Source organism: Podarcis pityusensis, assembly GCF_964106645.2.
Source record: "Podarcis pityusensis genome assembly, chromosome: 4".
NCBI classification, from domain to species: Eukaryota; Metazoa; Chordata; class Lepidosauria; order Squamata; family Lacertidae; genus Podarcis; species Podarcis pityusensis.
This window is the reverse complement of record NC_138027.1, coordinates 222,646-235,348: the sequence shown is the minus strand read 5'-3', so window position 1 is coordinate 235,348 and position 12,703 is coordinate 222,646. Positions and strand designations below refer to the sequence as shown.

Here is a 12,703-nt window from a genome sequence, read left to right as displayed (position 1 = left end):
TGGCTAATGCCTTTGAAGAGGGCAGGGAAGAGCCTGCCGGTGGGGGCGCTGGGTGCTCTGCTGATCCCCCTCCCTTTCCTTGCCCCCTGTAGGGAACACGGATGAGGAGGCGGCGGCCGCCACCCAGGCCGGCATCGAGCAACTGCCCAGCCCCATGGAGCCTGCCGGGGTGGGCCTGTGCAGCGCGCTGCAGCAGCGGATGCTGGCGGAGCGGAGCCAGGCCTTGCTGGTGGCCTTGCAGGCCTCCCAGGGCCTGTGGCAGCCCCGCCGGGCCCCCTGCCGCCCGCAGACAGGCGCCCTGGAGCAGCTGCTGCGGGACGGGACCCGGCTGGTGCAGGAGCTGCAGGAGCAGCTGAGCGAGTGCGGCTGGGAGGTGGGCTGGAAGGGGTGCCCCCCGCAAGGGCAGGCCCGCCCCCGGCCGCGCCCCCTGCAGCGCTTCCTGCTGGAGGAGGCGGGCATCCTCCTGGCCCTGCTGAAGCAGGTGGGCCGCGACCTGAGCTGCGCCCAGGAGCGCCTGCAGGGGGAGCCCTGCTCCTCCCGCCGCTGCAGCACCATCCTCTACCACCTGAAGCAGGGCTGCCTGCCCAGCCCCTGGCTGCCCTACGCCCTCACCGGCCCCCAGGCTCCCCCGGCCTGGCTGCAGACGCTCAAGCAGCGGACCCAGCTCCTGTGCAGCTACCTGGGCTCCATCAGCGGGCCACTGGTGGCCCACTACCAGCTGGCCGCCTTCCACCAGCCCCGCCGCCTCCTCCTGGCCGTGCTGCAAGAGAGGGCTCGCGTGGAGAGGCAGGAGCTGCACCGCTACCAGCTGCACCAACAGGTAGGGAGGAGAGGGCGGGCGGGCATGGGGGTGGGCACAGGGGCAGGCCCCGCAGCCCCGGTCCCTGAGCACCCCCTTTCCCCCTCCCTCTTGCCTTCCTTTGCCAGGTCCTTCCCAGTGGGCCACCCCCCACCAGCGCCCCCGAGAAAGGCATCTATCTGAGCGGGCTGGAGCTGCGCCACGCCTTCTGGAAGGCCCACAGTGGGCTGCTGCAGGAGAGTCGCACGGCCGAGCCCTGCCCGCTGCCCACCATCTGGATCCAGGCCGCCCGCCTGACCTGGGACATGGCCTCCGCTGGCACCCCCCCCAAGCTCCCGGCCAACAAGTACCTGTGCCCCGTCTACCTGGGGGTCCCCGAGGTCCCCGTGGCGCTGGGCAGCCAGCGCGTCATCCTGCACCTGAGCCTGCCTTCCAAGATGGGCCCTGAGCTGTGCCTCCAGCAGCGTGTCCACGCCGTCAGCCTCCTGCGCTGGGAGGGGGGCGGCAGCACGGGGCAAAGGCAGCGCCCTGCCCCCTCCCCCAGAGCCCCCTCCCCCCTCCCGGGCTTAACCCACATGACACAGAGAAAGCCATGTACAGAAATAAAGTGATATATTATTAGTGTGTACAAAAAGCAGACTTGGGTGCTCTGCCGCTCTGCCAGCCGCCCAGGGCCCTGCAGCCGAGCTATAAATAAGGTGCGCGGCCAGGAACCACTCACTCGCGCCTGGGGGGATGCCCGTCCCGCAGGCCCCCCCTGCCAGTCCAGCCCTCCTCCTCATTTCAGGTCCACGTCAAAATCCAAAACAAGCAGCTTGGTCTCCTCGGTTCCGTTGCGGCTCCCCACGGCACACACCAGCTTTGTGTTGGAGGCCCGGATGCGCCAGACCACCCCCCCGCTGCCGCCACTCTCCAGCGCCACCAGGTTGCGCACAAACTCGCCCGTCTTGAGGTCCCACAGCTTGACGGTGCCGTCGTCTGAGCTGGTCACCACAAACTTGGAGCTGAACTGGAGGCAGGTGACGGCACTCTGGTGCTTGCTGGGACCTGCAGAAGGGGGGCAAAGAAGGTGAGAAGCAGCCATCAGCTGCTGTGCCCAGCCACAAGTGCCCAGCCGCCTCTTCCTGGAGGACGCCCCTGGTGGCAGGCCTCTGCCCAGAGGGAGAAAAGCCTCCCCCCAGGACTTGGTGAGGGCCAATGGGGAGTTTCAGGTCCCTGCAGCCCAGCCAGCTGCCCGCAGCACCCACCTTGCAAGGTCTGCAGGCACTGGCCCGTCTTGATGTCCCAGATCTTGACCGTGGAGTCGGCGTTGCCAGAGACCAGGATGTTGTCGCGCAGCTCCATCCCGCTGGTCAGGGACTGGTGCCCCATCAAGGTGTGCAGGCAGTTGCCGCTCTCGGCGTCCCACACGCGGATCGAGGTGTCCAGGGAGCCGCTCACAATGTGGGTCCCATCAAACTGCGCAAGAGAGGGGTGGGAGGAGTGAGGGGCTGTGCGACTCGGGGGGTGGGGAGGGAAGGGGTCGGGGTCCCTCACCTGCAGGGAGTAGACGCGATTGGTGTGGCCTTGCAAGGTGTGGATGCAGCTCTCTGTCTCGGGGTCCCAGACCTTGACCGTGTAGTCGTAGGCGCCACTCACCACCTTGTGCCCGTCGTACTGGACGCAGCGGACGGCGGCCACGTGGCCCATCAGCACGTGCAGGCACTGTCCTGTCTCGATGTCCCAGAGGCGGAGGGTGGCGTCCCGGGACCCACTCACCACCCTGCCAAGGGAGGAGAGACAAGCAGCTTGAGTCCCAGGCAGGAGGGGCAGGAGGGGTCCCTGGAGCGACTCCCCCCCCCAACCTACCTGCTGCCGTGGAGGTGCATGCAGCGCACGGTGGAGGTGTGCCCGTAGAGGGTGTGCACGCACTCGCCCGTGTCCGCGTTCCACACCTTGAGGGTGCGGTCTGTTGAGCCGCTGATGACGATGTTGTCCCTCATCTGGGAAGACCAGACACCCCCCGTGTGCCCCACCAGGGTCTGAACGCACTGCGGGAGGAGGAGGAAGATGCTCAGAGCCAGGAAGGCGGAGCCACAGCCACCCCCGCCCACAGCACCATTTCCCAGACTCACCTCCCCGGTGACAGCCGACCACACCTTGAGCGTGTTGTCATCTGAGCCGCTCACAATGCGGTTGCCGCAAAACTGGAGGCAGGTGATGACATGGTCATCGTGGCCCTTCAGAACCTGGTCCAGGGAGAGAATTAGCAGGCCAGCCGGCATCACCCTGCACCCCCTTTCTGCGGTTGAAGGAAGGGGCAGCTTCCTCCCCAAGCCCAGTGGCCTTGAGTTCTCCAAGGCTTGAGACCAGGCCCAGCGGTCAGGAGCTGGCATCAAGCAGGCGGACTTCAAATTCTGCAAGGGCTGGAGGTTCAGCCACAGTGACAGCCCCAATTCAAGGAGCAACCAAGTCTCTCCCCCCCCCCCCCATCCCGCATTTGTGAATAGCCAGAATAATTCTACCTTCTGGATCTTCTTTGCCAGAAGTCAAAGGTGCTTGCCTGGTCCACCTAGCTCAGCAGCAGCAGCAGCAGCAGCTCTCAAGAGTATGGGGCACATGTCTGTCCCAGCCCACCACTGAGCCCTGGCCCCTGCCTGGTATAGGACAGGGACTGGGACCCAGCTGGGCACCCAGGCATTGGGTTGCTCTTCCTCCAGAGCCTGCTCTTTGGTCCCCATCGTGCAGCCACCCCGGAGATCCCAGAGTAGCGTCTTAGGCCATGGCGAGGTGTGTAAACCCTGCACCACGTCACCCCAATGGTGGGGGTCAAGAGAGGTCCCCTACCTTGGGGGGGCGGGCATCCCCACCGCGCCAGTTCATGTCGATTTGGTGCTGCCGCAGGAAGGCCAGTTTCCAGGGGCTGTACATGAAGCCTGGGCTGAGCAGCCGGCGCTTGCGCAGACTCAGGGGCTCCTCAATACCTGCAGGAGGGAGAAGCGGCTGTGACAGGGAGGAGGCCCAAGGGCAGCCGGGAAGCAACACCGGGCAGGAGCTGAGCCTCACCTGCATCGCGGCACTTCTCCCGCCACAACAGGTTGTCCTCGGCCAAAATCCGCCAGTAGCGACAGGTCTGCGCCGCCCGGAGCAGGTCCCGCGGCTCCAGGAACGAGAGCACATAGAGCGCCAACTGCAAAAGGGACACGATTTCCTCCCGTGAAAGGCCTCCCTGGGTGCAAATGGCAAGCCAGGCATGGAGAGCACGGGGCTGGGCTGGGCAGCTTCTCACGTCCACCAAAGCAATGTGGAGACTTTGCCATCTAGATGACCTGACACCAACAGGTCCCGCACAGCTGGGAAAGTGGGTGAGTGGCTGCTGCCATCCTTTTACCCTCACCAGCCCTCCAATGCTCCTCCAAGAAGAGAGCTGGATCAGAGCCAGGCCTTGGGCAAAGGCCTTTTGGAAAGCCCGTGGTCCACGCCCTCCTCCCACACAGCAGCTGTCAGGGCCACTGTGGCCACGCAATCCCAAACTGCTTCACAGCCCACAAGGCCTCTCCTGCCTTTCCAATCCAGCAGAGTCTGCGGCTGAGCTCCCTGTCCTGTCCATCTGGGCCAATCTCTTGCCCTCCAAGCATCCTCCTGCCATTTCTTATTGTCCTCCTTGCCACTCCCGTCTGATTTGGCTTTCTTTGGATGTGTTACAGAGGACTCCCTATGACACCACTTTTGTTCTAAAAATGGTAGCCTGCACCTCACAAGGGAAGTTCTGCTTTGGCCTGGAGAGGCAAGGAGAGAGCGTGCGCTACATTAGCTCACGTACGCGGACGTTCAAGCGAGCTAAATCCATTGACCGCTTCTCTTCCCTCCCTTGACATCTTTGACAGCCTCCCCTTAATGTTTGTATATTTAAAAATTAAGAAAAAGGAGCTTTTGACTGAAAGTGTTCTGCCCATCTGCCACTTATGACAACACCATTTAAAACCATTTAACAATCACTTTCAAAAAACCAAGATTTTGTACTTTGCATCTGTTTACATTTTAAAGCCTAATTTGAGCATAAAGCCCAACTTTTGCCTTAGCACCCAGAAATCTTTTGGATCCCAGAGGCCTGATTTCCCTGCCCAATTACCACACACCCACTTTTTCCTCTTCTCCATCACTTTCTGCTGCACAATGAGCAGCTGCCTTGGAGAGACAAGGCCTGGGACACCCGCCTCTTGCTCTTGGCCAAGCTCTCCTACCCTCCCTCTCTGGGGCTGATTCGTTCTTCCTCCCTCTTGCAACGCCCTCTGCTGCTGCTCCTTCCCTTGCCTGTCTCATTCCTTTTTCTCCTCTTTGGCAGGAACTGAACTCTGGCTCTTAGCTTCTCACCAGGCCTTCAGGTTCTCCAATAACTTTGATTCTTGCCGTTAAAAGTTTTCCAAGGCCTTGTAATCAAATCAAATAGCTCCTTCTCTGATGTGTCTCATCTCCTGCTAAAGCAACCGGCTCTACTCAATTTTCCTGCTGGTGCCACATTTGCACTTCAGATAAAGTTCTCTTCTTCCAGTTTCTCTCTGTTACTTCATCCTAGTGTTTCTGTGAGTTTTCATGCACACTTTAAAAATGTGTAGCTGGTATGAATAGTTCTGACTCTTATTTGTTTCAGACGCAGATAGGTAGCCGTGTTGGTCTGACGCAGTCGAAATAATAAAAATAATAATTGTCCAATACTGCCTTATAGACCAACTAAGTTTGTTCTGGTATAAGCTTTTGTGTGCATGCACACTTCTTCACTTCTTTTACAACTACCTATCGTGTCCCCTCTTGACTGTGGCTCAGATTCTGATCTCCTGACCTGTTGCTCAAGGCTTTCTAACAACACCCTGCAGGCTCATTCTTCCACCAACACCTTCGGCCAACAACTCCCCACTGTCCTCTCTCGGCTGCCCTGCATTCTTCCTCCGAGGTCCCCCACCCACGAGACACTCACCTCTTTGGGCAGCAGTGATATGAAATCGCGCTGGAATTGGGGCTCAATCACTTGCATCATGTGCTTGATCTGGGGAGGCTCACAGCGGTCAATGAGCTCATCCAGAGCCAGCAGCTTCTCTGGGCCGCTCCAGCGCTGGCGGGAGAAAGGAGTAAGGGGAGATCAAGCGCAACACCCAGGATTGCAGCCCGTCTCTGCGCCAGAACCAAGGCCACAAAGCAGCCCATAAAAGCAATCAAAGCAAAAGCTTTGTCGCTTTCTAAATGTTGAAACACCACAATGCATCAGCTCACTTTTAAGATCAAACCCCTAAAACAAAATAGGAAATGAGAAACACACCACAGCACAACATCTGCCAAATGCCCGGCTCGTGGAAAAAGGCCTTTGCCGAATGTCGGAAGGTCAGCTGCAAGCCAGCCAGAAAGCGCAGCCCTGCTCTGGCTCCAGCCGAGGGCCTCATGCATCTCACACAGACACAGGCGCCTCTGCCTGCCGCTCACCTGGAAAGTGCGCAGCCAGTCCTGCAGCTCAGGGGGTGGTGTCATTGGGGGGACATGCCGGCAGCGCGCCTGGCCTGCCTTGGCGTTCCGCAAATCCCCAAAGGTGGCCGTGGGGCTAGCGACACAGGGGCCCAACACTCTGGAGAGGAAGCAAGTATGTCAGGAGAATGCCACGGCCAGGGGCCCAAGTCAAGAGTCCGGCTGGAGACAGACCCCGTCTCCCCCGGCACCTTGCAGGAGCTCCCAAGCGCCACCCGCAACCTCCTCACCTGCCCCTCTCGGAGCCTTTGCACAGCTTCTTGCCAGGTGACTGGGCTCTGCCATCCGGGCCGCTCTCTGACTTGCGCTTCATCTGCAATGCAAAGAGATGGGGCGGAATGGAGTGACACGGATCCAGGAAACCCTTCGGCTCCGCAAGAAGAAAGGCTATGCAATGCACGCAGCGCCACATCAGGTCAAGTGGGGCGCCCTTCTTGCTGCCTCCACCGCACAGCAGCCATGCCAGGGCCCCCATGCCTCCTGCCTCCCCAAAAGACTGGAAGGTTCAACACTTTCTCTCAGAACACAGATCTACAAACTGTGCTTTGGGACAACAACCTCGTAAGGGCAGGAGGTGGGGAATAAAGATGCAGCCCTCTCCCCACCTGACGGCTTTTGACTTTCATCCTTGGAGCCTTGATGGCCAGAACACACCCGAGAATCACAAGAGCCTGCGGGATGAGGCCAACGGCCCATCAAGTAAAGGTAAAGGACCCCAGGTTAAGTGCAGTCAAAGGTGACGATGGGGTGCTGTGCTCATCTCGCTTCACCCTGAGGGAGCCGGTGTTTGTCCGCAGACAGTTTTTCCAGGTCATGTGGCCAGCAGGACTAAACCGCTTCTGGCGCAACTGAACACAGTGACGGAAATCAGAGCGCACAGAAATGCCATTTACCTTCCTGTCACAGAAGTACCAATTTATGTACTTGCACTGGCACGCTCTCAAACTGCTAGGTTGGCAGAATCTGGGACAAAGCAACAGGAGCTCACCCCATTGTGCAGATTCAAAAAGGGATGTGAATGGGAGTGTGGTCTAAACCACACTGACCCTCTTGGGCTTGCTGATCAGAAGGCCCATCCAGTCCAGCCCTCTGTCCCCACAGTGACCAACCAGATGCCCATTATGGAAACCCACAGGCACAATCTGTGTCCAAGAACAACACTCCCCCCACCTCTGGTCACCTGTGGCTTCCAGCACCTGGTTTTCAGAGGCATCGCTGCCTCCTACATTGAAGGGCAGAGCATGCTTAGCCATGGTGGCTAGTTGCCCCCAACAGCCCCTCCTCCATGAATTGCAGATTTCAAATCTGCACAGGAAAAATGTGCTCCAACTTCAAAAATTCCTCCAGCGAGGAAAAGAAAAGATATCATGAACAAGGCATTAAATTCAAGTGGTCCCACCCACTTGTTTTGGTCAGCCCAGTCCCTTGGCTGCACCCCTGAGAAACGCTCAGCACAAGCTTTTGATGCCACAGACATTTCCAGGAAGAACCTGAAGGTCCTGGCCAGCATCACCCTCTTCTCCTGCCAGCCTCCCTGGGCCAAAGAGAAGGCCAAACCGAAAACTTGCCCAGCCCCTCTCAGCTGCTGCGCCCCAGAGCCCCGTCCCTTTCTCTGGGCTCCTTTCCCCAGGCAGCTTCCGAAGGAGAAGCGTCTGCTGGATCTGGCCCATCCCGGGCAGCCTCCTGCTCTGCCGGGGGTCTCCCTCTTCCCGTCCTCTCCCCCCGCAGCCCCTTCTTCACCTTGGGCCGCGTGTGCCGGATCAGGCCGCCGCCCTCCGTCCGCTCCAGGTAGTCGATCCAGCGCTCGTCCACCGTGTAGTAGAAGTAGACGTCGCCGCCGCCGCCGCCGCCCTCCTCGCCATCGCTGCTGCCGCCGCCGCTCGTCTCATCCTCGGAGTCGGCCGCCCCCGGCGGGCAGGAGCTGCCCGGCTCCTCCTCGGCCGCCAAGCAGGCCGGTGCCCAGCTCTCCCGCGGCCCGGGACGCGGCGGGGACCGACCCGCCTCTTCGTCCGGAGCCTGCGCGGGGAAGCGGGCAGCGGGGTTCAGCGAGCCTCGGCCCGGCCGCCCGCCCCCCGCCCGGCTTTCTTCCGCCCGCCCCCCGCCCGCCCCGGAGACGCGGGCCAAGGTCGCCGCCAAGCCCACCTCGGGCGCCGGAGCCGAGGAGGACGACGCCCGGCAGGCGGCGGCTCGGGCGGGCTCCGGCGGCGGCGAGCAGGTCATCCGCTGGCTGTTCAGCTCCAGGATCCGCGCCGTGATCCCCTTGACGTGCAGCAGGTCGTCCAGGGAGGCGAAGCCCTTCAGCTCCTGGCGGGGAGAGGGCGCCCCGTCCGTCACGCACCGAGAGGAGAGGAGCCCCCGGAGAAGCCCCTCCCGCCCGGAGCGGAGTCCCCCCCCCGGGGAAGGGAGCGGGCCCCTCGGACGCCTGGGTCCCTCACCTCCCGCTTGCGCACGATGCCCCTCGCCCGGCGGCGCCCGATGCCGACCAGCGCCCGCTCCAGCTCCGCCACGCAGGCCCGGTTGATGTCCAGCTTGCCCCCGCCGCCGCCGCCGCCGGGGCCCGGCCCGCCCGTCGATCCCGACATCGCTGCTGCTGCTGCTGCTGCTGCTGCCCGGACTCGGCCGGACTGCGCTTGCGCCGGCCACGCACCGCCGCCGCCCCTCCCTCAACTACAGCCCCCAGCAGGCATTGCGAGACGAGACACTTCCGCTTCGAGAGAAAAGCGCTTTATTCAGAGCGAGGCGGCGGCCCAGACGAAGCCCCGCCCCCCGTGGCGTCACCGCCGCTTGTAGAGGCAGGGGCGGAGCGCCAGGCCCGGAAGAGCCCCTTCGCCCCGCCCCTTCCGCTTCGCCGCTTCCGCCTTGCGCAGCTCGAAGGTGAAGAAGTGGCTGCCCGTCACGTCCTGCAAGGAGAGGAGAGGGAAGGCCATGCGGAGGCGCGCGCGGGCCGGAAGGGGGCCTCGCGCGGCCCCCGGGAGGGAGGAAGGAGGGAGGGGGAGGAGACCTACCTTGCGGAGGAGGCGGAAGCCGAGCCGGGCCAGCGCCGCCACGAAGGCCCGCACGTCCGGGAAGCGGCTGGCCACCTCGGCCACCAGGAGGGTCCCCCTGCGAGGAGAGACGGAGGGCGGAGATCAGCACCTGCAGGACCCGGGAGGGCTGGGAGACGGCTTGGCCTGGCCCCCCAAAGAGAGGGGCCCCAAATGCTATAGGTCATTGTTTTTGCTGGAGCTCTGAATGGTTACCAATCATGTAATCCTTTCCCCCTAAGCAGTCCAAGGAATGCTTGCTTATTTTATTACTGCATTTCACGTCAGGAAATCTCAGAGGATGCCTCAGAAGTAGCCCCTTCCCACCTTCAGAAATTTAAAATGTTTGTTTTACAGTATTTCATGTCCTGTAACCCACCCAGAGTGGCTGGGGAAACCCAGCCAGATGTGCGGGATACAAGCAATAAAATTATTATTACTACTATTATTATTCACAGTGATCCAGAGCTGCTGCCTCTGATCCTGTGGCCGACATGTAGCCACTGACAGCCTTCCTTCTCTCTCCAGGAATTCAGACCCAGGGGTCCTTCTCTGAGCTCTGCCTGGAGCTGCCATGGGTGGGTGTGAGTGGGTGAACCCAAGGCCGGCCTGGGAAGTCTGCACTTCCACCAAAGCTCTTCCTGGCCAGAGAGTCTCCTCCTCCTCCTCCTCCTCCTCTTCCTCCTCGCTACTTGTTTTCAAAGGCAATTGGTGCCGAGGACTGATTTTAAAGAATGCAAGTAAACTTTAGATCAGGGGGGCTTCATGCATATTTTCGAGACTGTTTTGATACTGAAATAGAAAATACACGAATAGTGGTTTTTTCAATATTCAAGTTAGTTATGCTGAAATTTTGCTACTAAGCAGATTTAGCTGATTCACTGCCTCAAGGCTCTTTGCAACCATCATTAATTTATTGTCTGAATATTAATAAATGTATATTAACATAATCCTTTATTTTAGTCACATCTTTTGTTTAAGTTGTTGTTATTTCAGTTTTCTGTACAATGCTTTAAAATATTCTAACTATATCTCTATTAATATATTACTAATATTTTAATATTTCTGACTGGAAAACCCAGTCAGATGGGCAGAGTATTATTATTAAGCAGTATAGGTATTAAATATCATCATCCCCATATGACAGCCATAGGTTTTGACTGAGCTGGCAGTGCCCTGATCAGCCATTTCACCTGTCCCCCTCACTGCCACAGCCCCTCCCATGCCAGTGACCCCTGGACCCCACAATTACCCAACTCGTAGCACACGGTTGGCCTCTTCTAAGATTTCCTGCAGGTTAGTACCCATCAGTGCCAGGCAGAACACAGCCACGTCAACAGATTCATCATCCAGGGGGACCTGCACAGAAGGAGCAAAAAGAGGGAGGCGCAATCGGAAAACCATGTGTGTGAGGTAGTCATAGAATCATGGAGCTGGGAGGGACACCCAAGGGCCCTCTAGTCTAACCCCCTGCACTGTAGGAATCACACTCAATGCAGCCCTGACACGTGGCTGTCCAAGCTCTGCTTAAAAGCCTCCAGTGAAGCAAAGCCCACCTGCATGGGCTCATCACACAGCTATTCCCAAACCTGGAGAAGGCAGGTGCTGTGAGGAGGCCCTCCCCCCAACGTACCTGGGCCATGTCACAGACCATGACTCGGGGGTCCAGAGCCACCAGGTCAAAACAGTGCACTTTGTTCCGCACGCTGCGTGCCAGCATGCAGTCCCCGCAACCGAAATCTGCCACCACGAGTGATGCTGGTCTGTGAGGGGAGGGGCAAAGTTAGACCGTGCACCCATCCTGTCAAACACTTCTATACGTTAACTATGACCTTGCAACACGTGCAGATGTTTGCTTAACCAGCACATGTTGAAGGGGGGGAGCTGGCCAATCCCCCCCCATCCTTACCTCTGACGCAGGTAGCGCACAAAGCGCTGCACAGGGTTTTCAGGCCACTGGGCCACCTGCCGGGCAAAGCCCCGGTGATACACTGCCAAGGCCTCAGGGTCATCCTGGAAGAGCTGGACCGCCTGCTGGCTGGAGGATGTGTAGAGCTGCTGGTTGATGAAGCGGAAGCGCGCTGACTCCAGCCGCTCCTCCATGCGCAGCCGCAGGGATGCTGCCCTTTCGCTGAGAAGTTCCTGGCCTGCTGGATCTTCCTGGCTGCTGGGGGGCTCCTCTGCTGCTGCAGGGACTGCAGGGGGCTCCTCGCGGCCCAGCCCTGCCTTGAACCTGTTCTGGCGACGCTTGTTCTTCTGGCGGTTCTTCCACTGTCTCCTGGTCAGCCGCTGCCTTGGCTCCTCCTCTGGGTCCTTTGCCCCAGCTGCCTTTGCCCCAGCGCTCCTCTGCTTGCTGCTGGGCTCAGGGTCTCCGCCTCCAGCTGCTTTGTCTGGACAGGGCAAGGACAGAGGTGCTTAGCCCTGGGCTCCATCGCCCCCCCCCCCCGCCCAGATGATCGCTCCAGTCCAGGGCTCTGTGCACTGACTGCTGGTGGCAACAGCCCACCGGGGTTCCAGGCAGAGGGACCAGCCCCACCCCACCTGCAGAGGCCCCCAGGGACGGTTTCATAAGATTCTAAGAACCTAGTCCAACACCACAGCCTTACAGTGGACAACCCTGATGGGAAACCCACAAGCAGAACCTCAGCAAAGGAGCATAGCCGCCGAGAGTCCCGCGAGAAGGCAGCTTGCCGCTTGCCGCCACCCGAACTCCAACCCAGGCCAACCCCCCTGACCCGCCTTTGCACCCCGGGCCTTCGTTCTCTCGGCCTTCGTCCCGGGGAGACCCTGGGCCACAGCCCAGCGGCATCACCTGCTCGGGGCGCCGGCTCCTCCTTCCGGGCCGGGAGGCGCTGCTGCTGCTGCTGCGATGGCGGAGCTCCGGGGGGCGACCCCGCCTGCCACCCCTTCCTCGGGCGCTTCCTCTCGGGCGGCTGCTCGGCCTCCGAGTCCGACGCGCTGCTGCCTCGGCCGGAGGAGGCCGGGGAAGGCGGGCGCGGCGCCGAGCTCTGCAGGCGGCGCAGCGTGGCCAGGAGGCGCCGGCGCGCGGCGGGGCTGGGCGGGGGGCGGCCCCCAGAGGGACTCGCCTCGGCCCGCGGGCCCGGCAGCGCCAGCTCCGCCGCCTCGCCCCACGGAGCCTCCTCGAACATCGTCCCGGGGGAAAGAGGCGGCAGCGGCGGCAGCAGCCCGGGCGCTCACGCTGGCGGAAGTTCCGGGTCTCCGGGCTGCGCTCTCGAGAGCACCACCTCGCCGCCAGAGCGGCCCGCGGGCGCCCCCTGCCGCCCGGAGGCCGCCCCAGCAAGGGGCGCCGGGGGAAGGGGCGCCCTCGGAGGGCGACGGCGGAGAGAGACCCCCGTGGCTGGGGCGCGCCTGGGCGGGCCGGGGGAGC

At 61.1% G+C, this 12,703-nt stretch overlaps 4 protein-coding genes across 5 annotated transcripts in view; 1 reads left to right on the top strand and 3 right to left on the bottom strand.

Moving 5' to 3' along the window:
* The window catches only part of DNHD1 (dynein heavy chain domain 1), a gene marked incomplete at its 3' end in the record, with an annotated part of 48,193 nt that extends 46,783 nt beyond the window's left edge, over positions 1-1,410 (top strand). For both annotated transcript variants that reach the window (XM_081001687.1, XM_081001688.1), the window contains 2 exons: positions 93-820; positions 928-1,410. In XM_081001687.1, the coding sequence (XP_080857813.1) occupies positions 93-820; positions 928-1,410 (1,211 nt within the window). The remainder of the gene's footprint in view (positions 1-92; positions 821-927) is intronic.
* LOC308475213 (F-box/WD repeat-containing protein 7-like) lies at positions 1,395-8,314 on the bottom strand. Its single transcript, XM_081002222.1, has 11 exons — positions 8,033-8,314; positions 6,523-6,605; positions 6,254-6,392; positions 5,754-5,888; positions 3,845-3,968; positions 3,626-3,762; positions 2,914-3,027; positions 2,648-2,829; positions 2,336-2,561; positions 2,047-2,257; positions 1,395-1,846 (listed from the first exon to the last, which is right to left on the bottom strand). Exons 2-11 carry the CDS (start codon positions 6,603-6,605, stop codon positions 1,578-1,580), a joined length of 1,620 nt encoding a protein of 539 aa, XP_080858348.1. The 5' UTR covers positions 8,033-8,314; the 3' UTR covers positions 1,395-1,577.
* LOC308476342 (uncharacterized protein) lies at positions 7,741-8,906 on the bottom strand (the record flags this gene model as incomplete). The annotated part of the gene is made up of 3 exons (XM_081003884.1): positions 8,728-8,906; positions 8,152-8,596; positions 7,741-7,826 (listed from the first exon to the last, which is right to left on the bottom strand). The coding sequence occupies exons 1-3, from the start codon at positions 8,872-8,874 to the stop codon at positions 7,741-7,743; spliced, it is 678 nt and encodes a 225-aa protein (XP_080860010.1). The 5' UTR covers positions 8,875-8,906.
* Positions 8,907-9,000: 94 nt separating this feature from the next.
* On the bottom strand, positions 9,001-12,623 carry RRP8 (ribosomal RNA processing 8). Its single transcript, XM_081002249.1, has 6 exons — positions 12,128-12,623; positions 11,225-11,705; positions 10,949-11,078; positions 10,568-10,674; positions 9,298-9,394; positions 9,001-9,192 (listed from the first exon to the last, which is right to left on the bottom strand). Exons 1-6 carry the CDS (start codon positions 12,462-12,464, stop codon positions 9,067-9,069), a joined length of 1,278 nt encoding a protein of 425 aa, XP_080858375.1. The 5' UTR covers positions 12,465-12,623; the 3' UTR covers positions 9,001-9,066.
* Between the last annotated feature and the right edge of the window lie 80 nt (positions 12,624-12,703).